Source organism: Candoia aspera, chromosome 11, assembly GCF_035149785.1.
Source record: "Candoia aspera isolate rCanAsp1 chromosome 11, rCanAsp1.hap2, whole genome shotgun sequence".
NCBI lineage: Eukaryota > Metazoa > Chordata > Lepidosauria > Squamata > Boidae > Candoia > Candoia aspera.
This window is the reverse complement of record NC_086163.1, coordinates 16030329-16055844: the sequence shown is the minus strand read 5'-3', so window position 1 is coordinate 16055844 and position 25516 is coordinate 16030329. Positions and strand designations below refer to the sequence as shown.

The 25516-nt window shown below is 42.3% G+C and overlaps 1 protein-coding gene across 1 annotated transcript; it reads left to right on the top strand.

The window, feature by feature from the left end:
• Positions 1-13834: 13834 nt before the first annotated feature.
• Positions 13835-24489, top strand: PLEKHF1 (pleckstrin homology and FYVE domain containing 1). Its single transcript, XM_063312974.1, has 2 exons — positions 13835-13977; positions 23636-24489. The coding sequence occupies exon 2, from the start codon at positions 23649-23651 to the stop codon at positions 24456-24458; it is 810 nt and encodes a 269-aa protein (XP_063169044.1). The 5' UTR covers positions 13835-13977; positions 23636-23648; the 3' UTR covers positions 24459-24489.
• Positions 24490-25516: the final 1027 nt, after the last annotated feature.

Sequence of the window (25516 nt, the reverse complement as noted above, 5' to 3'; positions counted from 1 at the left end):
TTGAAATGAAAGAGAATACCAGGGCATTCATCAGGGTAGGATTATAAATAAAGACATGCCTGAACACATAATTTCTTTGCAGTAAGAATGCTCCATGCATAAAATGCTCCTTTTCAAAGCCTCACACCTTAAAATAGGTTTGGAGCCCTTGTGGCCTATAGGGAGAAAAAGATGAACTTGATCCACCATTTATGCTTTTTTTTTTCCATCTGCAAAATCCTTTGTTTTTATTAATGTTTATCCTCAACAGATGTCTCCAGGCATAACATAGAACAGCTAAAGGCCAGATTTTTCCTCTGGTGACTAAGATGCATCTTGGGCCAAAGGACTGATCAGGTTTCTCCCTGTGGAACCTCTAACCTTAGACAGGAGAATTCAGGGTAAGAAACCTCCCACCTGCCTTCAAATCTGTCAGCCTTCCAGGTAGACCAGACAGCAAACACAACCAGATGAGCTACTACTTTATTGTTAGGCTACATTAACAGAATCTTGCAAGTCTGAAAGTACAAACCCCCCACTGTCTCCTTTACAGCCTGAGAAGGGTCCCTTCTGAGCCTCTTTCTCCACCCATTATGCAGCTGCAGGCTCTGCCCTCTCTTATCTGACCATTCCCTAGGCAGCATCTCTTCACCCCATTTCTCAAGGTCTTTCTCACATACCATTACAAAGTCTGACTCTTCCCAGAGTTAGAAATGGTGAGTCAGGAGGACTGAAGAAACAGCCTGATGGAAAATTGGTAGGAACATCTCAGTAGGAAGGACCATGGATCCCTTTGACAACTTTGGAAAATTTTAAACCATTTTTTTTGGGGGGGGAGCTATTTTGTTCTGCTAACACCAAAGTTCCCATTTTTGTTATCAGAACTTCTGAAGCCAAGATATTCAGGAATCTGGCTACTACAATCCCAAAATCTTTTCCCCCATGCACTAATGTTCAGTTTTCCTCCCTGGGTAAAATTGATGCTGCTGTTATCAAGTTAGAATTTTTTTTTACATAGCACAGACTTTCCCTTGAACAATGACTTGACTCTGATTTACTTCATTCTGTGATGTAACATCTAATTAGGACATCTGTTAAATGCCTATCATATTAATTTAATAGGGAGGGCTAATAGAACTTTATTGGCACAGTCCAGTTAATTAACATTATGGGCCTTTAATGGATGTCTTAAATCGACATCGTTAGTGAAGATGCTATCCAAATTAAAGTAAGGACTAACTATTTCATTGGACTGTGAAGGACACACAAAATGTTGTACGTATATACAATGTGATGTATGACCAACATGCACACTCTGAAAGTTGTTCTTCAAAGATACCCCCTTTCCAATAATTATCTATGTTACAAAATTTCAGTAGCTTGTTAAGTTGGTTTGCACCACTTAAATCCAAGAGAAATGCAACAGCCTTGTCCTCACAGTGGAAAGGGGACATATTTCACAGATTTTTCTCACCTTTCCTGAGAAGCACTGAATAACTGATGATTATCGAGAAGGACAACTATGCTTCCAGTGGAGAGAGACAGTGAACATTAATGCCCCTGGATCTAATCCATTGGAGCACCATTGAGACAGAATATTGAATGAGATATTGGCGTAACAAGGAAAAGTGTTATTCAGGTACAGCTATTGGATCAGGGCTGCAAAATTGCAAACAACCACTAGATGGCAGCAAAGACCTAAAGCTTTGCTGCCATCTAGTGCTCATATGAACGTTTGCAGCCCAGATCTGGCAGCCTTGAATAAGGAAGCACATCCTTCGTTCTGTCAAAGCCAATCATGTATAAAAAATCTCCAATACAAAAACACAATTAAAAGAGAAAAGCAGGTTGAAAACTGGCCAGCAGCAGAACAGCAAGTCATGATCAGGTTGAAACAATTTGAAAGAACAAAAGTAAAATGGGCAAAGCTCTTTCTAAATAAAACCTGTAGAAGATATAAACACGTGGTCTAAACCGGAGCTCCTTAAGGATGGGCTTCCAAACTTTAAACACTCATCAACATAGCTTAAAAATATGAACGAAAACTACTAAGTATGTACAGCAAATCTAGGCTACCTCTGTTCCAAGAAATCTATAGCTTAAAAACCCTTTAAAGCAAAAAATGAGAGAAACAGCATATTGATTCAAGAAAGAAAGAAAATGTGGCTAGAAACAGGTAAGAGACTGGAAAAAAAAATTAAATAGAACAAATTTCTTGTCCACCTTTCTTCCAAATTATCATGATCTGAATTAACCCTCTGCACTGTAAATTGGGCTCACCTGCAGTGCAATTAAATGGCTTGAGCAGAAAGGCATTCTATAGAAGCCACCATGATGTCATGATCTTCATGAGGACATTGTGCAAATGATGCAAATTATAGAGTCATTTAACCTACCCTCAGATGTCCATGTTTGTACATATTAACAAGGAAGAACTAGAGCAGGGTTTCTCAACCTTAGCAACTTTAAGATGGGTGGACTTCAACTCCCAGAATTCCCCAGCCAGCCTGTCCACACATCTTAAAGTTGCTAAGGTTGAGAAACCCTGGACTAGAGGCATATTTTCTCTTTGGGGTTTAAAAACTCCTTTAGAGCCTCTGACAAACACTGAATGTTCACACATTATGCTGTCTGGTTCACACCTCAAGCCCAGCCACAATCAAAGAGATTACATGATGGAATCAATGGGGCTTAATCAGTAGAGACCTTTACTGGATTGCACCCTAGGTAATCTCCAGGAATCCATGTTCAAATGCTTACAAACTCACAAGCGTGCATTTGAAGGAGGAAAAAGATGATACTGCGCCTCGCTTCTGCAAACATCCAGAAAACACCTCAAAATTGTCATCATAAGAATGCTGGGGAGGGCGCGGGGAAATGCAGAGGAAATTAATTCAGATTCCTAACACAGACTCAAGAGAGACAATGAGAGGGTCCCATCATGTAAAGCAGGAGAAAAGAAGGGTCCTCTTCCAATTGCTTCCTTGCTGCCTGGCTGGCTGGCCACGTTGACAGTCTACAGGCTTATTTCAAAATGATGGCCTTGGAACGTTCAGCCGGATGGCTGGAGCTGCTCACGGAAGAATTCCAATGAAGTAGCCGCTCTTGAACACTCCATTAGGTGCCTGCCTAATTAATGTAAATGATCATTATGCCTCACTCACTGAGGATTATTTTACTCAAAGGAAAATCGACTCGCTGCCACAGTAGCCATTTGAGGAGCTTTTATAGGAACCCTGGCATTAAGGTTACCCATTGAATAAAAGGTAAGGAGCCATCCTAGATAATGGAGATGGAAGGTTTAACTGTCTCCATAACATATTCTGCAGTATTTTATTCCAGGAATTAGAGTTTGATTGCAGCCCTATGCTAATGAGGGGGGAAACAGCTTTGGCAAATGGAAGCCTTCAGCAGGCCGAACCCACATGAAATGCTCAAGCAGAAGGTTTCCATAGAACAGCAAGAAGCAAAGAGAATCACAAGAGGGGAGGAATTCAGGAGGCACCTACAAATTAAAAAAAAAAAAACTTTTCACATCGCCTATCATCAATTCTTGGTTTAGGCTGTAAGAGGTTGGAAAGAACCAGCATTTTTTGCTTGGCTAATCCATGGAGGGCAGAGCCACAAACACAGAACTGTCTCTTGGCCACTAAGAATGTAGGAATTCTGAAAGCAAAGCTGGTCAATGAACCCCAGCAAGGAGAAGCAATTGGAGATAGTCAATTTCAACCTCCTCCCAAGGTGATTTGATTGACAAGGCTGATCCCAGTAACTTCTGGAACAGACTGAAACAATATCGGTTGTTCGGTCAATAGATTTGATCAACAGATTCTTGTAATTTGCTCTTACTATACCCTGAAACATCACATAGGAAGTGGTATTGTGTAAGGCTAGCTGCAAATGTCTAAAGAGGCTCATTCGACTTGCTTTCTTTGCTATCCTTTTCATCACCACCCACAAACCCAACCAGTAAGGGAGCCCAGGCAGAGCAAGAAGAAGCAGATGTTTGTAGGGAGCTATAGAGATTATCTTCTAGAAGCCATGAAGACAACACCAGGTGCAGAAGCATGTGTTGAGCCCAGGGAGGCAGGAAAGTATTAGAGAGAGACTCAGATTGGCTTACCCCTGACTCCTTGGGGTATAAGAGGGAGGGAAGGGAAAACACAGGCATATTTGCAAGATTCGGTTACCACAGTCTATCTCAATAAAGTTTAGTTCCAGTCTTCCTGTTGAGTCACTTTCTAATCTGGCCTACCCACTAGGTAGACCAGACCAGGAAATCAATTCCATAGGAAGTCAAAAACTTAACGACCGTTTATTTAGTGACAGTTTGGACTTGCAAGGGTGCTGAAAAAAAGACTTACAACTAGACCTTGCACTTACAACTGTTTTGGTATCCCTGTGGTCACGTATTCATGACTCGGGCACTTGGCAGCTGGTTCACATTTACTGTATGACCATTGCATTGTCCCACAGTAAATGTGATTGCCGTTTTTGACCTTCCCAGCTGGCTTCTGGCAAGCAAAATCAATGGGGAACTACATGATTTGCTTAACAAGCTCTGCAAAAAAAGGCCATAAGATTGGGTCAGATTTGCTTAATGACCGCTTTGCTTAGCAACTGAAATTCCAGTCGCAATAGTGGTCATTAAGCGAGAATTACCTGTACTTTTATGGAGATTGGTTATAACAACAGAATCTTGCAAACCTGATCAAGCTGAACGTCTTCTCCCTTCTTATACTCCAGTGAATCAGGAAGGTGTCTACCTGACCTGGTTTCAGATGCTCTCTCATTGCTCTGGACTTTAAAAAATGTTCAGCTCCTTTTGCCTAGGTAACAATTCTTGCATGTTTCCATGAAGGGCATCTTCCTTACCCTCTACAACCTTGGAGAGCTAATACTGTTCCATCTTTTTTCCCCTGACCCTGCTTCTTCAAGAACTTAGCTGAACACCTAGCAAAAGCAGGTAGACAGAGAATGGTGGATTGACAGTGAGCCCCCTACTGTCATATTAGCCGATCAAGGGCCAAATGCTTCCAACTTACAGTGTTCAATTGCAGCTGGTATATTAACATGGCAGCCCAGACAAGTTCCTGATTTGTTCTATAATACAAACTGATTTGCATGGGGTAACTGCTGCTCTGTTTGATTTGTATTTCAATTTCCTAATTCTGTGAAAGGTTTACGAGTTTTCAAAGACAGGATCAAAAATGGAAGAGTGGTGACAATTCTAACACCAGTGTGTCATTCATATTTCCGTATTCTGTGTCATGCAGAATCTAACCCACAAAACAAGAATTACTCCTGTTGCATAGCTCAGTCCAGTTGCTTCAATTTTTAGCAAAAAACTACAATACTAAGAAGACAAGAATAAGAATGAAGCTTGTCCAGTGCTTATATGGCATACAACATTTCTTACTGAAGCAGGCATCTATTGATTTATATTCTCCCCAAACCTCAGATCCCATTTTTTTTAAATAATAAAACTGTCTCAAGATTTTCCCATCTCCTGCCCAATGATTTTCTGAAATCTACTTCTTGCATGTTCATATTCTTCCCACAAGGGGGCAGAGCATACCTGCAAAGTAACCTCCATACATCCTCTAAAACGAATCTGGCAAATCCAGAATATTATAAAGCAATTTTACATATAATTAAACAAGTCACCCAAAGAATCCTTGGAGAACTTAGGACAATAAAAAGAGAAATACATCTATTCATGTGCCACTGGCCACTCCTCCTGGAATCTCTCAAAGAAACAAGCTCATTTGCGGTGCATATTTCACATGGAGAAACCTTCAAAATAAATGTTTCTCTAAAGTCTGCATCTACCGTGCCTCCACTTTCATTCTGCCTCACCTAGCATTCTTACATATGAGTATTTATGCCAAATACTGTGGAGAAAAGAAAGGGAATGGTCAGGTCAGTGAAGAGTTTAGAGGCTAGCCTAAGGAAGAGAAGGTTGAGGAGCAACTTGATGGTCACCATCCAATACTTGAAGAGCTGTCACAAGGAAGAAGGTAGGGATTTATCCTCTACAGTTCTCAAGGGTAGGACAAGAACTAATGGGTGGAAGATTTACAGAGGGAGATCCAAATTCAAAATAAGGAGATGCTTCCTGATTGTGGATCTATTAAGCAGTTGTTGTTGTTGTTGTTTATTCGTTTAGTCGCTTCCGACTCTTCGTGACTTCATGGACCAGCCCACGCCAGAGCTTCCTGTCGGTCGTCAACACCCCCAGCTTCCCCAGGGACGAGTCCGTCACCTCTAGAATATCATCCATCCATCTTGCCCTTGGTCGGCCCCTCTTCCTTTTGCCTTCCACTCTCCCTAGCATCAGCATCTTCTCCAGGGTGTCCTGTCTTCTCATTATGTGGCCAAAGTATTTCAGTTTTGCCTTTAATATCATTCCCTCAAGTGAGCAGACTGGCTTGATTTCCTGGAGGATGGACTGGTTTGATCTATTAAGCAGTGGAATACCCTATCTCCTGGAGTCATGGGTGCTCCATCTGTCCTAACAAGCAGGAACCACGCTGAGGCGAGGAATAAGTCTCTAGTGTTTTATTACTGCTACATTAGATAGAAAATCCTACCAAACTGAAGAAGCGTGAGAAAACCCATACAGATAAACCCCAAAAGTCAAGGTGGGTCTGTTCTGTGTCTCTTTGAATGACTGCTCAATTCCTCGCTACTACGCATGCGTTTTCCCCCCTGGATAGGGGCCCCCTCCTGCTTACCATCAGTGTTCATGACACCATCACTGGAGGTTTTCAAACATACATTTGTCTACTGTGGCATGAAGATTCCTGTGTTGGTAGGAATTGGACTAGAAGACCTCCAAGGTCCTTTCCAATGAAGACTTCTAAGGTCCTTTCCATATGATTCAACGATGGGTTTCTCCACAGGATCTCAAGGCTAATTATGGTGCTGTTCCCGGACCAGAGACAGCCCATTTTATTTAAATGTGTATTGTTTGGTTCACATCACTTCACACTAAAGAGCATCTGTAGCTTTGGTATGGCCTGTTTTGGGCAGTGGTCAACTGAAATGAAAAGAAAATTATTACTACTTTCTAATCTTGGATGCAATTATTCTGCATCGAGATGTAAAGGAGCAGCTTTAGGAGCCTGGGGTGGAGTGGGGGGGTGGGGGTTACCTTGATGGAAAGGGAAGGGAAGGGAAGCGAAGGGGGAAGATAGAGAAGGGAGGGAGGGAGGGAGGGACATGTTTACTTTTGACTTCCTTTTCAGGCCAGATATACCATCATGCAACACTAGCCTTTCTCCTGTTTGGAAGGAGAAAAGAAGTTGGAAGGTGGTGCTTTGATCCATGCCTATTTCTCTCCCCACCCCCCAGCTTTTGTTGTTGTTGTTGTTGTTAATTAAAATAATTTCTTTTAAAAAATGGTGCTTCCGGGCACTGTGTTGCCCATCTGTGCCCCTAGCCTCAGCTGCCACCTTCATTTTCCTCAGACCTCGAAGATGCTTTGCTTCTTGCAGTGAATCCTTTCTTGTAATAAGCAATAAGACAAATCTAAGGAGAACAATCTAATCTTAACTCCAGGGAGCCATCATCGAACTGCAATCTGGGGGTGATTTGAAGCCGCTCATCGGAACCAAATGCCTTTCCTAACCTTCGCTAGGGGTGATTTTACTGCATGACAGGGACAGCCCATCAAGCCTTATGGCTTAATTAAAAACAAATTCTCCAGCAGTTCCCCCTCCCTCTTCTCCCTGGGTTTCCATAAAACCACTGCCGCGTGGAGAGAGCCTAAATGCAAATCTGCAGGAACCACAGGCCCTATCCTTTCCCACTTAGGGTTAAATGGGAAAGTATTTCCCATAATCTGCTCACTGCTGTGTACCCAAGAGGAATAAGTACAGGGAAGAAAGAAGCATCATTCCGGGTTTGCTTGGGGAGAATTTAGGATTTCCCATAGTGGTTAAGGCACCAGGCTTGAAACGGGAGACTGGGAGTTCTAGTCCCATCTTAGGCACAAAGTCAGCTGGGTGACCTTGGGCCAGTCCCTCTCTCTTGGCCCTAGGAAGGAGGCAATGGCAAACCACTACTGAAAATCTTGCCAAGAAAACTGCAGGGACTTGTTCAGGCCATCTCCAAGAATTGGACACAATTAAACAAATTTTTTAAAAAAATCCATGTTAAGACATACATTTTATGAGGACTGTTGCTATCATTCCATCTCAATAAATGTTTCTGTCTCCATCTAGGGATCATTTGAGAGCCAGTCTGGTGTAGTGGTGAAGGCACTGGACTAGAAACCGGGAGACCCTGAGTTCTAGTCCTGCCTTAGGCACAAAGCCATCTCGGTGACCTTGGGCCAGTCCTTCTCTCTCGGCCCTAGGAAGGAGGCAATGGCAAGCCACTTCTGAAATCTTGCCAAGAAAACGGCAGGGGCTTGTCCAGGCAGTTGCCAGGAGTCAACACTGATTCAAAGGCACACACACACACACACCAAAATTCATTGGCTAAGCTCAACAGAAATGGGTCTATTAGGATCAAGAATTGCTATGGCCTGTTGTAACGTTAGAGAGAGAGGGTAAAATACTTGTAGCTGCTGTTAAGAGGACTGGAAGCCACTTTTTTATAACTTTTTCTTTTCTTTCCCTTTCTCTTTCCTATTGCTTTCTTTGCACTTTCCCCCAACTTTTTTTTTTTCTTTTCTTTTCTTTACTTTGTGTTTTTTTTCTTTCAAATATTTCATATATATTTCATATATTTCATATATAAATATTTTATATATATAAAACTTTTCCCTGACTCATTAGTAAAGATAGAATGCCTTGCTTAGAGAAACAGGGACATCCATTCCCCATCAGGGATCCCATGCTGGAGACTGAGATGCAGATGGACAGTTTTTATGCACAACTTTAAATGGCACACCAGGGTGTCACACTTGAGAACACAGTGGGCAGGGCCATGACCAATGCTAAATTTGAGTTCACTGCACTGAAATTTAATTAAAAGATTTAATCTAATTGTTCTACAGTTATGTATTGAAAGAAGTCCACCTTTGCTCACAGTAAACATTATAATAACAGATTATAATAGACAGATGGACGCACAGACAGCCAGATGGATGGACAGACAGACAAGTGGACGGACAGATGGAGGTGTTCAGGTTGTGAGCGCCATTGCTGATGGTTGGCCTGTGTGGATTGTGCCCAATCCAACAAGGTATCCTGTCTCCATAAAGCAATGAGGTACAGCTGATCTCACGTGATCCATCACAGAGATTGCTTTGACCGGAATGAATTTCTATTTAGGTCATCAAAACTGTGCCATCCAGACAGAAGAATGAAATGAAAACTTAAGGATGGAAGAAGAATAGACTGGAATGGCCAACAGGGACCATTCCACAATTTAATGTTTACTAGGTAACTTGGTATGTTCTTTGCTCTAAGCATATAGATATACTCTGGAATAAATATAGGTTCAGTCTGGAATAAAAACATCATTCTGGGTAGTACTCATTTTTATCAATGATATTCTACCAAGCAATGATAATTTCAACTTTTCCCAGTTTAACAAAACTTTCTTAATTTCATTCCACAATACAACATAGTTATTCTGGTACAACATACAATTCATATTGGTCATAGTAATGCCTAAATATTTTACTTTCTTTTCAGTTTGAAAACCAGTTTTATCAATCAAATTTTTTTGATCCTCCATCCACATATTTTTACTGAACATTTTAGTTTGTTCTTTACTCACTTTAAGTCTAGCAAGTTCACCAAATTCTTTTAATTTTTCCAGACAAACGGATGGATGGATGGACGGATAGATATATGGACAGATGGATGGACAAACAGACAGGCAGGCAGACGGGCAGACAGATGGACAGCCGGAGTTACAACCCTTGTTGTATCCTCATTATGACTGTTGCAACATCCTGCATGTCAGCACCTGATCATTTGAGCATTCACACAATCACAGTCAGGAGGCTGGGATTCCTTTAACTGTTTTAATGAAGCGTAATGAACGATACACAAGGCAAGCTGCAAATAAAGAGTTCCCGCTCAAACCTAACTTTAAAAACTACATTCCCTTAGTTAGTCCCCTTTCCCATGAAACCATGTCACCCCTCCCCCTCCCATCCAGATGGTATTCCTGGCATATCTCAACCCCATGTCCTTGATGTCCGCCATAGCCATAATAAACCACTTCACACTCCAACTTCACACCCTCTCCCATCTGGTGACACGGAGTCCATTCTGTTGCAGATGCTGGGAAAGCCTTTAGCCCAGGAGAGGTCAAAAAAGTCACACACCAAGCATTTCTATAAAAATAATTTATTTACAGAAAGCAAAAACAAAAGCAAAACATTTAAAGTACGTAGCTCCCTTTGGAGCAAGCCTTGCTGAGCTACATTTCCAGCAGAGGGAAAAAGAGGAAGTGAAGAAAACAAGTCCGGGCAGGTCCTCCCCCCAGGCTATTTTGCATGAAGCACGTGCGAGGAGACAATCACTTGCAACCTTTTTCACCCGGCCAAAATGACTAGGATATAGCAGTCTTAATCTGTTAGTAGGAAAACCTCAACACATTCCTTGGAAAAGGAAATGATGGTAGATGCTCCGATAAGGGCTTCTGTGAAACCTTTGATTGGGTGGATCTGACACTGCGGTCACATGATCACCATTTTTTACCTTCCCAGCCGGCTTCCGATAATCAAAATCAGTAGGGAACCACATGGTTCACTTAATGATGTTGTTCACTTAACATCAAAGTGATTTGCTTAACTGATATTGCTTAGTGACCAAAATTCAGTCCCAATTCTGGTTGTTAAGTGAGGAGTACCTGTACTATTTCATGTCTTTAAATTCTTTAAGCCCAGGTGCCTCCAAATTTATAGACTTCAGTTTCCAATATTCCTAGTAAGCATGGCCATTATTCAAAAGGCTGGGAGTTGTGGTCCATTTCTGGAGTATGATCAGTTGGAAGAAGACATCCTTGAGAATATTTATTTATTTATTTCTCACATTTCTTCACCGCCCATCTCGCCAAGCGACTCTGCCACTTAAGATTATGTTCCTCAACCTAGTCAGCCTTGAACTCTCTGAATATATTAAGCTTCATTCCCAGTTTTTTTCCTCAATTTGGGGAATAATTGTATGATTCATGAGAATACTTCCAACCATGTTGAGCATAATCATAGAAATTAGGAAAATAATTCCTACAATTCTAGAAGTTGTACTCCGATATACCTGCAAGGTATTGGGCTGGGAATACTACATTTGATGGACAACTTGAATGGTATAAAACAACTTTTTATGCTACATGATCCTGACAGCCTCTTAACCACAGGCCTAAAGTTCTCTGAACTTTCAATCAGTGCAGTTCTTCTATGTACTCCAGTGAAGGTTCTGCCTATCACGGTGAACACCGTTCCAACTTTTAAAATTAACTTATGATTATCATACACTTGTTCCCTGCAATATTTTTTCAGTTCTAATATTTGAAGTAGCTAATCTACCTAAGTTTTAGTGCTTGAAATATCTAATCATTTTGTCATGATTTCCTTTGTATAATAATAAAAAAAACACGCATGGAATATAAGACAGCTTTTTAAATAAAATGGGAGCAAGAGAAGAATAAGAATTCAGAAGATAAATGTGAACAGATTACTCTCTTCTGGTAAGGCTAAAGTCAACAAATGTACAATAAGTTGAACTCAACTGATAAAAAATGAAACCATGTTGAAATATTGCTTGCAAACATGCAAACTTGAAAATTGATTCTGACACCATGACAATGTCAAGGATTTAAATTAGAGGAATAGATTTCATCAATGAGAAAAAAGCCAAAGCTTTTGAGAACTCTCAGATGATTGTCCAACCATTCGTTGGAAACAACCATCTCTTGTAGCAGCCAGTTTCCATCAAACTGATCTTGGTCCCTTTCACCCTACCTCTGTTTTCCTTCCCCAAACCCTCAGAAACAATTTCAAACCAGTTTTGAGTCTCCCTCCCTACTACGGAAAAAAAAATGATGGTGTTCCCCCATTCCATGCTATATTCAGTTTTGATTTAAAACATTTGTGTGTTCACAATTGGGAATGGAGAGCTATATTAGCAGGAAATGATAAGGCAAAGCTATTGGGCTTAATATATAGAAAGAGGGAAAAGCTCAGGGCCCAGTAGAAAGGTTGAGACAACAGTTCCCACCAACAGGAAAATGGCCTTCTCCTAGATCTGCAGAGCTCCAGAGCTTTTGCTGGAAAACTGGATTCAATGCATTTCTTGCTGAAACAGAAATAAATTGGCTCTCAGCTTCCAAACACAGGCTGATGTGGTTGGTGCAAAAGTAGTAGAAACACCATCAGTGGAGATGCCCTTGCTTTCAAGTAACACCTGCCAGCCTTACCGGGTAGACCAGACAGGAAACACAACCAGAAAAACTACATTATTGTAAAGATACCTTAACAGAATTTTGCAAGTCTGAAAGTACAATTCTCCCACTGTCACCTTTACAGCCCAAGAAACTAAGGAGGATCCCTTCCGAGCTTCTTGCTCCACCCACTATGCAGCTGCGGGCTATGCTGTCTCTTATCTGACCATTTACTAGGCAGCATCTCTTTGCCCTATCTCCCAAGCTCATTCCCACATAGCATTACAACACCTTCCTGTAACTTAATCCTAGCTGATCTAGTCCTACCTTTTGGCCAACAATATTCTTGTCCATTCCTATGTGACAGTTCTTCAGGATAATTCTTCACCACGTTCACCTTTCATTCTGTTCTCTAGTTTGAACCTATCCATATCTTTTCCATAGCCCTAACAATCTTCTGGTCTTCTCCTGATGTGTCCACACCTTTTCTAAAGTACTGGACACAAAGCTGGACATAGTTTCCAACTAAGACATGCTCAACAGGCCATTATGTGTAATTACTATTTATCCAGATATGGACACAATGACATTATTCATTGGCCTTTTTTTTTTTTTGGAAGGGCATCCTAATACTTCTTTGGGCTCAGTTTATGATCTTCTACAACTCCCATACCGTTTCACATGTTCTGCTTCTCAGTCTAGGTTCTTCTCCTCCTCCTGTGAAAGATAATGATAGCTTGGGGGTCATCAGGGACAACTTCACAGTTGGCTGAGATCAGATTATGGATACACTCTAACCACACAGTCATTTTCTAAACCGAGGACGGGACAGCTACAGTCTTGGAGGCCAATGAATCCAGCCTTCTCTTCCTTCAGGAATCCCATTCAGGAATCCACCCCTTTTTTGCCCTATGACTTGACTTCTTCATACATTTCTCCGCTCCCCAGATTCTTCCCACCAGGGATACGTGCACCGGAAATCTCTTGTTCTACGTCGGTTTCCCCCAAATCTTCCACACCCTGCCTGTCACGTCTCTGCCTCGACCGCATCTTTCATCTTTTCCTTTTTTTGCCTTTCACCCGCCCCCAAAAATCACCAGGCTCCGATTGTGCCCTTTTTGATTGGCTCCTGCCGGGTCTTTCTTTCTCTCGATTGTCCTCTCTTTTTCGGGGGTGTGGTTAAGCATGGAACGCCGAGGCTGAGCGCTCCAGAACCGGATGGTCCTGCTTCCGAGGCGCCGCGCTGATTGGTTGGCCTCCGACACCCAGGGGCGGGCATGGAATGTTGGAGAGTTCGTGCGTTCCGAAGATACTTTCTCCCCTATAACTTTTAGTCCTTTCGCCTTCTCGCAGCAGAGGCTGCAGAGATCGCGCATCCGAAGGAAAAAGCAGGCATTGATCGTGCAGCTGTGTCTCTATCTACTCCGAAGTAAGCGCTGTTGACTTCAACGGGTCTGGTTACCAGCAGGGTCCAGTGGATATCCTAGAGCTGAAGTTTCAGGATACAGACGACCGCCTACTCCACCCGGTGCCAGTGAAGCGTGGAGGGGATCTTTGAACTTGCCCCTTGAGATCGCAGGGATCGAGGTGGATCGAAAGAGCGGCCCTCGCCGACTCGGTTTGGAGGGGAGCCAAGGAAGTCACAAGAAGGTATGTTGGGAATGGGTTTGGTTCGTCCGCGATCTCCGCCCTGCGACGCTTTAGGAATGAAAACGCGCGCGAGTTACGGCCTTTCGCGGGACTTGCACTCCAAGGTACTTTTAAACTTTGCACAGCCGCTGCGAAGTTGGACTAGGGAAAAGGAGAAATTGATAAACATACAGTACATTCCGGTCCCGTCCGTTTTCCCCCACGCCGCGTGCGTTTTCAGCAACATCAGATACACTTCTTACTGGTAGCTACTGAAAAGTCGCAAGATTCCCCTCGCTTTCCTGAGAAAACAGAAATAACAGGGACGAGGTCACTCGGGGGGTTCTGAGCGCACGTATAGGTGCAAACACATCAGGTGATAGGCATTTGTGAGCGATGGAAGTCAACCCCCAGCAAATATCCCTTAGCTGTGAAGAATCACAAACTGGCTGTTCTCTGCAGGAATTCTGTATGTTCAAAATGCTTACATCTGATTTTAATGTATTATGGCAAGCCTTCCTTGGTTTTGAAGGGAGGCCTACAATTTTTTAAATAAATAAATAGGAATCCCTAAGGCATTCTTGGGCAGCCCTATGCCCTCCAGGTAGTTTGGACTACCACATCTGTCATTCCCAGGCCACACCCATCTAATGGCTGTCCTGGCTGAGTTTCAGGAGGGGGCTGAGCGATAAGCCCTTGATGAAACTAGACTGCACCGAGGAAAGGCAGGCTTAGGGCAACAAGCAAGAGAAGAGAAACAGGTAGGTGATTTGAAGAGCTCCACACAGTGGAGCCTGGGTATCTGAATGCAACTCTACATTCCCATCAAGCATTCTTGCTACGATATGGCTTTGGGTGCAAGATGAAATGAATCTATTGTATATTAGAGTAGCTTGAGTATGTAACAAAATCTCAGAAGTGTGATGGCTGGAAACCCTGAAGATTCTCATCTCAATATATCTGGGGAATAACAGCTTGGGGGAAGATGCATCAGAAGATAAGACACTGTTTGAAATGAATTCCCATTCTATTGGGTTGTTGCCCCGTTAGCAACCTGCAGACCTCCATTAAATGTGCTGGTCAAAGCAAATGCCTCTTGCTTCCGTCATTTATGTGTCCTCACTCAACAGGGACAGTAGCCTGGAGATGTAGCAGATGCAAAGCTGTCGTTTTGGGGAGGCCACCAAACGTTCATACGTTGAATGCAAGTGGAGTGACATGCAGTCAAAGATGCCTTTAAAAACTTTATATCCTCAAGCATGTGTTGGAGCTCAGCTGTACATTAAAGACAATCTAAAATTTGCCATTCAGTTAGAGAATGAAATTAAATTGCATATACAGCATAGGCTTGGCAGGACAGAATACACTTAATTGCCCATTTCATGTCTAATGCTAAAGAGCCAGCATGTGCTTACCAAGGGAATTTGGAAATTGGGGAGCTGTTACTAAAAAGACCTTGTTCTGAATGTTTTTCCACCTAGGTTCTCATTGTATTGGGGGATCACACTTATAGGAAAGATTAATAGGTTACAAGGTGAATCTTTGGATATCTTGGTCCCAAATCATGGAAGACAGCTTTCCTCATCCTGATGCCCCCTGCTGTTTTTAGTTTGTACTCCCATAATTCCTAACTGTAGACAGTGCTGGCTAGAAATTATGGGAACTGACGTTCCGAGGACATCAGATTGAGAATGAATGTTTTGGAGATTTGTAGATCAAAAGCAGAAACCTGAGTTGCATCCAGTGACTTCTTGGAAGCCAGTGATGTGTTCTCACAGCAGACTTCCAATGAAAGTTCCATCAGACTTTTTGTTGTAGCTGTGATTTATAGACATTTTTCAAGGGCAGCTTCAGATAGTTATGCTCAAAAGAAAATTTATATATTTTGTCCACAAGGTAGCTTGGAGAAAATTGTCCAATGAGCACACTAATCACAGCATTCAGACCTCTTCCAGTCATGGAAAGTGATTTTAACATGATCTCAACTGGAAAGCCAGCTTTTTACACAGCTGGACTTCTCTGCCTTTCACAACAGCCTGAATCACACAAAGATGTGTTTCTTCCCACCAGGGTTTATATCCAGGTGCCAGACTGCTGTTTTAAAGGCATGGAGCATCCCCAGCAAAACAGGAGGGGTGTAATAAGTAGTGAAGCCTTCAGCAACCACTCTGTTGAGGGTGAGGATTAATGTGAGGATTGTGAACTAGAGAGCTTGCATTTATTTATTCATTCATTCATTCATTCATTCATTCATTCATTCAATTTCTATAGCCACCCATCTCAACAAGTGACTCTGGGTGGCTTACAGCAATAAAAACCTATAAAACAATTAAACAATTACAATTAAAACAGTTAAAGTACAAAATAAATATACATGGCTGCCAAGTAAGCAATGTAAGATGTTAATATAGCCAAGAAATGGGACTATTACCGTGCTCAGGGCCCCAGGCCCGGGCACATAACCAGGTCTTCACAGCCTTACAAAAAGCCAGCGGGGTTGGGGACATCCGAATCTCTGAAGGGAGAATATTCCAGAGGGCAGGTGCTCCAGCTGAAAAGGCACGCCTTCTAGTCCCCGCCAACCAACATTCTTTGGCTGACAGGATCTGCAGCATGCCCAATCTACCAGATGCATTCTCTTCTGTTGGCAGAGAGATGCCAGTAACAAGGGAGTGGGATGAGAATGGCATGCAGTGGTTGAATTGACTATGAAATGATAAAATTTCAGCTGATGGAAGATGGACAAGTAACGGATTTTTCATAATCCTGACATGGAGGGGGTTAAAAGTCATTGGCCTGCATGTCTCAGCCATGAGAATGAGTAAAAGTCCCTAGCTTTTCTGCTCAATGTAGAGTTATGAACCTCCATTTTTTTCCCTCTAATGTTCCCATTATTTTGAAATAATGGCAGAGCTTGGCACAAATAGATAGACCTCAGCAGAAAGGCGTTTCATAAGAGGAAGAGCCACCCCCCAAAAGAAGGTGTTGCAGCATTTTCCTTCTTTGCAGCTTTTATCTCTGGTGAGCCACAAATTATTTGCAGAGGCTAACATTTGGGAACCCCGTGGCTCCCATCTGTGGTGGCAGAAAGCTCCAAAGAAGTGACTCTTTAGGGACAAAGCTAGTTGTAGACTCTTTTCCAGTGAGCCTATTTTAGTCCCACTTGGCTCGTGAAGAGTTTCTTCAGAAGCTAGTGGAACTGCAGAGCAGAGAGAAAGTTATTCCTTTCCCAGAGGGGAGGTGGAATGAGACATACTGTTAGTCATCTGCTCGAGTGACACCCACAGAAAATGTAAGTCAGGGCTCCATTTCTTGACTCATCAGCTCTCTCAACTAATACCACACCACCCTTTTCTCTGGAATTAATTTGGAGATCTTTAGGTTGAGCAAGAGGATGAAGGATTTGTGCAGGCCCTCATGTCTGAGTTTGCTTCTTGCACAGGGTGTACCTCAAGCTGCGTTTTCAGGTCAGCTGAGAGGAGTAGCTCAGCTGTTGTCTTGTGGGTTCTGTATGACCAGGAGACAATTCCACCTAGAGGCATTAAAACAGACAATTTGATGCTGTGTGCTGCGCACAAAACTTAGCACTCTTGGAATCTTTGTGGCTCACTTCCTTTTTACAGCAAGTTTCTGGACGTTATGAACTGAAAACTACGTGGACAGTTTTGGGGCAAATCAGGACCTAAACAAAGATAATGAGTTTCTGCAGAGAGAATGTGGTTGTGGGAACTGGCCTGGGTGGAGGACTCTGCACTGGACTCTGGTTTGAATTGCAGTGGAACTCCCTACATGTCTATTTGGAAGCAGATCCCACTGAGCTCAGTGGGACCTGCTGCTAAATATATGGGTATGGTGTTGTAGCCTTACATAATAGGCCAGATTACCTTAGTAGAGAAGATCAACATTTAGACCTACTATTACTTCCCAAGTATACCTGCATTTTTTTATCCATCCAACCATGTCCAATTCTCAGAGACTGCCTGGGCAAGTCCCTGCAGTTTTCTTGGCAAGGTTTTTCAGAAGTGGTTTGCCATTGCTTCCTTCCTAGGGCTGAGAGAAAGTGCCTGGCCCAGGGTCACCCAGCTGTCATATCTGCATACTATGCTTTCAAATGATATGGAACTTTTGGCAGTGGTAGGATACTGATGTCTCCGGTTTTATTTGTTTTGTCTAGGGACATGGTCATAATATCTCCCTTTTGATAAGGAGCTACAGAGAATCTCTCTCTCTATGGCCTTTGCTGAAAGGCCTTGGAGCATATCAGTGCTGCTACCATTAAAAGAGTACTGTTATGTTACTTTCTTTTTTGTAAGGTCAGACACACTCCAGCCAGGCCACTCTGCCTTTGCCATCAGTCCTAATCCCCAGATGAAGGAAGTCAACTTTAAGACTTTAGGATTTTGAAGGACTGGAGTCCTTCAAAGAGGCATTTCTTAGCCCACCATTCCTGGGGTCACAAGAGAAGGAAAATGAAATTTTCTCTCCCAACCAGGGCTAGATGTACCTAAAAATATTCACAAAGCTAGTTTATGCTGTTTATGGAAATCTTCTGTGATATAAAGATGCCTGCCCTATGTGTTGGACTTCATACATGCTGGCTAGGATTTTAGGAGTAGTAATCCAGCAACTTCTGGAGAGTTACTGGGTTAGGAGAAGCTAGGATCATGTAAGATGCTTGATCCTAAACCAGATCACCAGCTTTTAATTGCTGTATTCACATATTATGCAGGGCCAAACATGTAAACCATAGCAGACATGAGATGGCCTTATTCCTTGCTGGTTTCCCACAATTCCCTCTACTTAACTCCATTTTCACCTATTGTGCAAACTCAACCATTGAGTAAGCAGAGTACCATGAGTGTGGACAAGATCCAGCTAGAGTCTGAGCACATCATTCAACCAGCTGCTATTCCATGCTTATTCTGCACGATCCCTGTAGCATTGCTATTTGTGCCATTTGGTACATACCTATTCGTATCCGCTTGAGGTTGGGGAGGTTTAGCTTCAGATAAGGAGCTGCAGTTTGCAACTGGTGTAGAACAAAATAATAATCCGAGACTGAGTTACATAAAAGCAATCCTTTCCACATACTGGGTTCATTCATCCAAAGGTCAGCCTATTAATGAAACCCAAAGAATACATAATATTCAAACAGAGGAAAAATGCCCATTCCAATTCCATTTGCTTGCCAAGCCATCATTAGTAGATTCCAGGTTGTAGATTATAACAGCAGTCTCCAGTTTGGCACCCTCCACTGGGGGTGGGAATCAAACTGAGAATCAAACCATGACCCAAAAGATACAGCTTTGACCTCAGGAATCTGACCTGGCTAATTCTCATGGAAGGAACTCACTCAGAAGATTTTTTAAAATTCTATGCAGGCTCTGTCTCATAATGATGGTAAACACAGGCCATACTGGACACACACACACCCTACATACACATACATACCCACTTACCCATATTAAATATGAATTGTGGATATGGCCAGCCTGGATACTTCCAGAGCATAGCTACTTCTCTGCCACCCCTCCAGGGGAAATGGAGACCATGATACAATAACAATCAACAAGGATCGTAAGGGAAAATTGGAATTTCGGTGGAACTATGGACAGCACAGGTCAAGGTTTGGAGGGGCAGGTATTTAAGGCTTCTAAATCTATACAGTTTTGGAACCCAGCATTAGATTCAAAACATTGCCCTTCATGATGATTTGCTTTAAGACTGGTTTGTTGAATAAGCCATACAGGTAGTCCTTGCTTAACAACCATTCGTTTAGTGATGGTTCGGATTTACAACTGTGCTGGAAAGAAACTACTTGCGACCAGTCCTCACACTTATGACCATTACAGTGTCCCCACAGTCATGTGATCACGATTTAGGCACTTGGCAACCGGTTTGCATTTATGTCCATTGCAGCATCCTATAGTCACGTGATTGCCATTTTTGACCTTCCCAGCTGGCTTCTGACAAGCAAAATCAGTGGGGAACTGCATGATTCACTTAATGACCACATGGTTTGCTTAACACCTGCGGTGATTTGCCTAATGACCACTGCAAAAAAGGTCATAAAATGAGGTTGGATTCACTTAACTTTGCTTAGCAACCAAAATTCCAGTCCCAATTGTGGTCATTAAGCAAGGACTACCCATAAAGGCTGGGACCACTTAACAAGCTAACCAGGCTTTCTCAACCTGGCAGTTGTGGAATTCATCTACCAGAATTCATAGCAGTAGCTATGCTGGACAGGGAGTTATGGAAACTGAAATCAACAGAGTCAATGGATGCCTGGTGTGGGGAAAGCTGTACTAAACCACAGGCACATAAACCACAGTAACACTCATGTGCAATGTATGATTTCATTTGGGGGGGGGGGCTGCAAAAATATGTCTTCCTCTTTTACTTTCAGAGCATTGAGGGTTTTGTGGGGGGTTGCAGTGTTTGTCTTATCCCCAAACTCAGAGAGACCATTATTGCAAAAGGAAACATTTCTTATGAAATGTTTAAAAACCGTGCTTTTGGTGTGGCTAGAGTTGGTAACGATAGTTCTTTGGATTTTACTCAATAAATCCATATGATGAAAGCAGCAACTCTGTGCACTCTGGGAAGGAAGCCCCAGCTGAAGAGGGTAGCATTATTACCAAGGAAGGATGTGTCAGATTCTGCTGTGAAAGTGCCTCTTTTAGCATTTCAAGATCTGTACAGCTGTTCAAGCCAAAAACCTGGTGCGCTTTCTTTTAAAGCTAAGGTTTCCACAAATTTAAACGAAGGCTGAAGTCTTTGTAAAGCAGTATTTTGAGAGGAAAATAATTGTCTGTCTGTAATTTAAGAGCTGGAATGTTTAAGTCAGTTCCTGCAAATGATTTCCAGAAGGTGAATAAAATGATTATCTGCTTTGGCTCCTACATCTTATTTACAAAATGTCTTTTTTTTTTTCAAATATAAAGTTTTTCTTTACCCTGTTCCTAATCTTCTTAGCTTCCTTGCTGTTTTCTCCCTTTTCCAAACTTTCCAGCAGATCCTCTTGTTAAAAATAGCACCTGATTTTTGTTTGTCTATGCCGTGGAAGCTAAGGGTTTTTGCAGGTTGCAGGGCAGTCACCTGTATAAACTGTTCCATTGGTATGATTTTGCAGTTGAATCTTTTACCCACTTCTTTGGTGCAAATGAAATCATAACCATTAATTTAGGGATGTGCAACTTTTAGCTCTTGAGCTGCATTCCCAAAGGAGGATGAAGTCAGAACAAAAATTAAATCAAAACTCAATCATAACTTTAAAATTAAATTAATTAAATATTGTTACTATATCACTCCCTACATGTTCAGTACATTCCCTTTTTGTCAGATTAAAACCTGCCATTCAGTGGCCACTTGTCAAATTGCTCAGAGGGTTTCATCCAAGTTTTGGGGGCCTGTCTCTGGCATTGGGCCCCCAGTCTGCCAATGACAACTTTCATCAGGGCTGCTTCTATCCACTGTGAATGTCATCAGCCAGAAGGTTCTTCTTTATTTAACTCTTCAGAGTGGCCTTTTCCAGCTTGGTGCCTCTCACATGCCTTTCATGTTTTGGATTGGAGTTTCCATCATCCACAGTAATTGCTTCTGGGGAGTGGGAGTGGGAGTTCACACATCCGGAAAGCTTCAAGGTGAGAAAAGTTGTCCAACTGCTTACATTATTTGTGGCCTTCTTTAGTTCCAGTTGCAACAAACTGCTCTTTTGTGCCAAATTGTCGATCTTGAAAAGTTATGAAAATTAAGAAACTTTCACCCAATGTAATGAGAGCTAATTCTAATGAATGCCAAATCTGTTGCGGCTCAAGACTTATCACTGCAAATACATTTCGACCCTGCATGGGAAAAGTAGGAGCTGGCTGGCACATGTTGGTGAGCCAGATGTAACAAACCACAATGTTAAGATTATGCTGTAGCCTTTTTCTTTGTTAGAACCTTATTGTTTTGTTTCTTATTTTCTTAAGATGCATGATGCCCCTACTATATTCTATATACTTACCATTTAGGTGTATAACATTCACAAAAGTCTCTCCTTTCTGAATGCTTATTTACACACTCGTGGCAGACAAGAAGTGTGCCCCAATATGACCTCGGGATATCTTTGTGAGTGACCAGTTATATTGGCTGTTGTGTTTGTCCCTGGAAGAAGAATATGGGAACATTCTCTGTGAACTTCAATTCACCTTTGTTCATGAGGAAATGACTCATTTCTTTCCATATTGAAGAGTGTTCTGTTTGAGGCCGGTGTTGTTAAGCAGCGTTTAAACAAAGCCAATGTGGTGTAGAAGCCATTTGACCTTGCACGTTGGACTGCCTAATGAAGTTTGCTGAGGTTCTGAGAACTTCCACATGGAACAATCCTTTGTAGATGGTCCCATTTTAGAATGCTTTTATTGGGAGGGGAGAATCTTTGAATGAACCCCCTTTTTAAAAAAAAACAAACCTCCCTCAGACCAGAAGGAAAATAGAGTTATGTCTCTTTTCTGACTTTCTCTCTGTGCTGGACATTCTTGAAACTCAGGAGAACATGCAGTCCCCCGTCGATGAGGAAGAAAAGTACCAAAAGATATTCCCATGCATGTAGATTTTTTTTAAAATAGTTTATCCTGTCTTTATTATTTTTATAAATAACTCAAGGTGACAAATATACCTAATATTCCTTCCTCCTCCTCTTTTCCCCACAACAACAGCCCTGTGAGGTGAGTTGGGCTGAGAGAGAGGGACTGGCCCAAGGTCACCCAACTGGCTTTCATGCCTAAGAAGGGACTAGAACTCTCCTACCACGCCTGATTGGCTCTTGGGCTGAGAGAGAGCGACTGGCCCAAGGTCACCCAGCTGGCTTTCATGCCTAAGGTGGGACTAGAACTCTCCTACCACGCCTGATTGGCTCTTGGGCTGAGAGAGAGCGACTGGCCCAAGGTCACCCAGCCAGCTGTCATGCCTAAGGTGGGACTAGAACTCTCCTACCACGCCTGATTGGCTCTTGGGCTGAGAGAGAGCGACTGGCCCAAGGTCACTCAGCCGGCTTTCATGCCTAAGGTGGGACTAGAACTCTCCTACCACACCTGATTGGGTCTTGGGCTGAGAGAGAGGGACTGGCCCAGGGTCACCCAGCCAGCTTTCATGCCTAAGGTGGGACTAGAACTCACAGTCTCCTGGATTCTAACCTGGTGCCTTCACCACTAGACCAAACTGGCTCTCATTTTTTTCTGTTTATTGTTTTTCTGTATGGATTGTTCTGTATAGATTTTGTTCTTGTCTTAACTGAAAAGTTACTCTCAAAGGGATGATTCAGGAAAGAGTGTCAGTACAAGTAGTCCTTGCTTAATGACCACAATTGGGACCAGAATTTCAGTTGCTAAGCAAAGCAGTCCTTCAGCAAATCCAACCTGATTTTACAACCTTTTTTGCAGCGGTCATTAAGCAAATCAATCTTTTTTTCAGCACCGTCATAACTCAGTACCATCACTAAATGAATGGTTGTTAAGCGAGGACTGCCTATAGTACCTGTGTACTATAAAAGCAGGTTGCTTTTCGAAATCCTTGGTCTTGCCCCTGATGAAATTGGCCTTCGAGATAGATGAGTTTGTCATGATTTGATGGCATTGTAGAACACAGAGACTTTGTCTTGTCATTTACTATTTGGGATTTTGCTCCTTTACTGCAGGTGACTTCTCAAGATGGTAGACTATCTGGCTAATACCGAAATTAACAGTCAACGGATTGCTGCAGTGGAAAACTGCTTTGGGACATCAGGCCAGCCCTTGGCTGTGCCAGGAAGGGTCCTTTTGGGTGAAGGGATTTTGACCAAAGAATGCCGTAAGAAAGCCAAGCCACGCATTTTCTTCCTTTTCAATGATATCCTCGTGTATGGCAGCATTGTAATCAGCAAACGGAAGTACAGCTGCCAACACATCATCCCCCTGGATGAAGTCACTTTGGAGATGCTGCCAGATACCTTGCAAATGAAGAACCGCTGGATGATCAAAACCTCCAAGAAGTCCTTTGTGGTTTCGGCAGCATCACTGACCGAGCGTAAAGAGTGGGTCAGTCACCTGGAAGAATGCATTTGCCATCTCTTGTCCAAAACGGGGCAGCAGCCCCCAACTGAATATGCAGCCCCCTGGATTCCCGATAAGGCAACTGATATCTGCATGCGTTGCACCCATACCAAGTTCTCTGCTCTCATCCGAAGACACCACTGTCGGAAGTGTGGCTTTGTGGTGTGTGGAGACTGTTCCCGGCAACGTTTTCTCATGCCTCGGCTGTCTTCAAAGCCTCTGAGGGTTTGCAATCTTTGCTACAAACAGCTGATGGCCAAAAAGAAGGAAGCTGGAGAAGAGCCGAAGCCCGTTCATCCTCCACCGACTGGCTGTGAAGTTTCTAGTGGGGATGATAGTGACAGGTCTGATGAAGACAAGCTCGAACAGTGGCCTGCAGAGACCGAGTTTTACACATCAGATGTGAGCTGGTCATCTTTCCATAGCTGATTGTGCCAGTGGACTTGTTGGCTTTAAATGCTATTGTACTTTTGAAAATGACAGAGAATTCACACAGCCTTTAATGGACTGGTGAGAGAACAACCTCGTACTCCATTCCATGTGTTTCTTGTTCTATGAATGAGGGAGCAGAAATATCCTCAGTATGTACACATGTGTGCTCTAAGACTGAGTCATTCTTCTTGAAGCTTGAAACAGGATTAAAAATATATGTGGCATGTTTCTGAAAATGTTGGTCCTCTGTACTTAGCTTTGTACAGCTCATCATCTGCACTCATCAAATGTTGAGTTTCAGGCTTGGGAATTCAACAGAACCGCTCCTACGTTGTGCCTACTGAAGAAATCCAACTTTCATAAAGCCAACGAATGAGTTCTGGGAATCCAGAAATCAAAACAATAGCCTCCAGAAGGAGATCACTTCAGTGCTGCAAATTGAGCGTACTTTTAATCAAGTACGAAATGGAAGTTGTTTAATGAAATTGATAACAGTATTACATTTCAGAAACTGAGCTGTTTATTGAACTTTTTGGGATCAGCTTGAAGTGGTCAGGTAGAATTAAAAACTGACTTTGCTTTGACTACTTACTTTGGAGTAAAGAAAAGAAAAGACTGGGGAACTGGGTGTAGATATTTGAGGTCCTTTTCAGGGTTATGTTCATACAGCCCATGATATTGTGGTTTGTTTAATGAGTTTTTCACTCCGTTTGTTATGTCAGTAAACCACATTAAGTAAACCGTAGTTTAGTGCAATTTAGGAAAACAACCAGTGACTTGTTTGTGATAAGCAGAGGATTTTGATGACTAATGAGCTTTTATCACATGAAGGAGATGTGCCTTAGAACACTAAAAAAGAAAAAAAAAAAGGATAAACAGAAACTTGATTTGTAGGCAGTATTGAATTATATTGATGAGGAAGAGCCAATTATTTTTAATAAGCTGAGGGTATTCTAAATTAGGCTTTTAATAGAATAGTACCTTTTTTAATAGAGTTGTCTTTAAAAAACATATTCTCTACATGCTATAGATATGGACTTTAATGTTAAGAGATA

What these genes read in the sequence shown, in the direction of transcription:
- PLEKHF1 (XM_063312974.1), top strand. Translation starts at nt 23,649, where the DNA reads ATGGTAGACTATCTGGCTAATACCGAAATTAACAGTCAACGGATTGCT.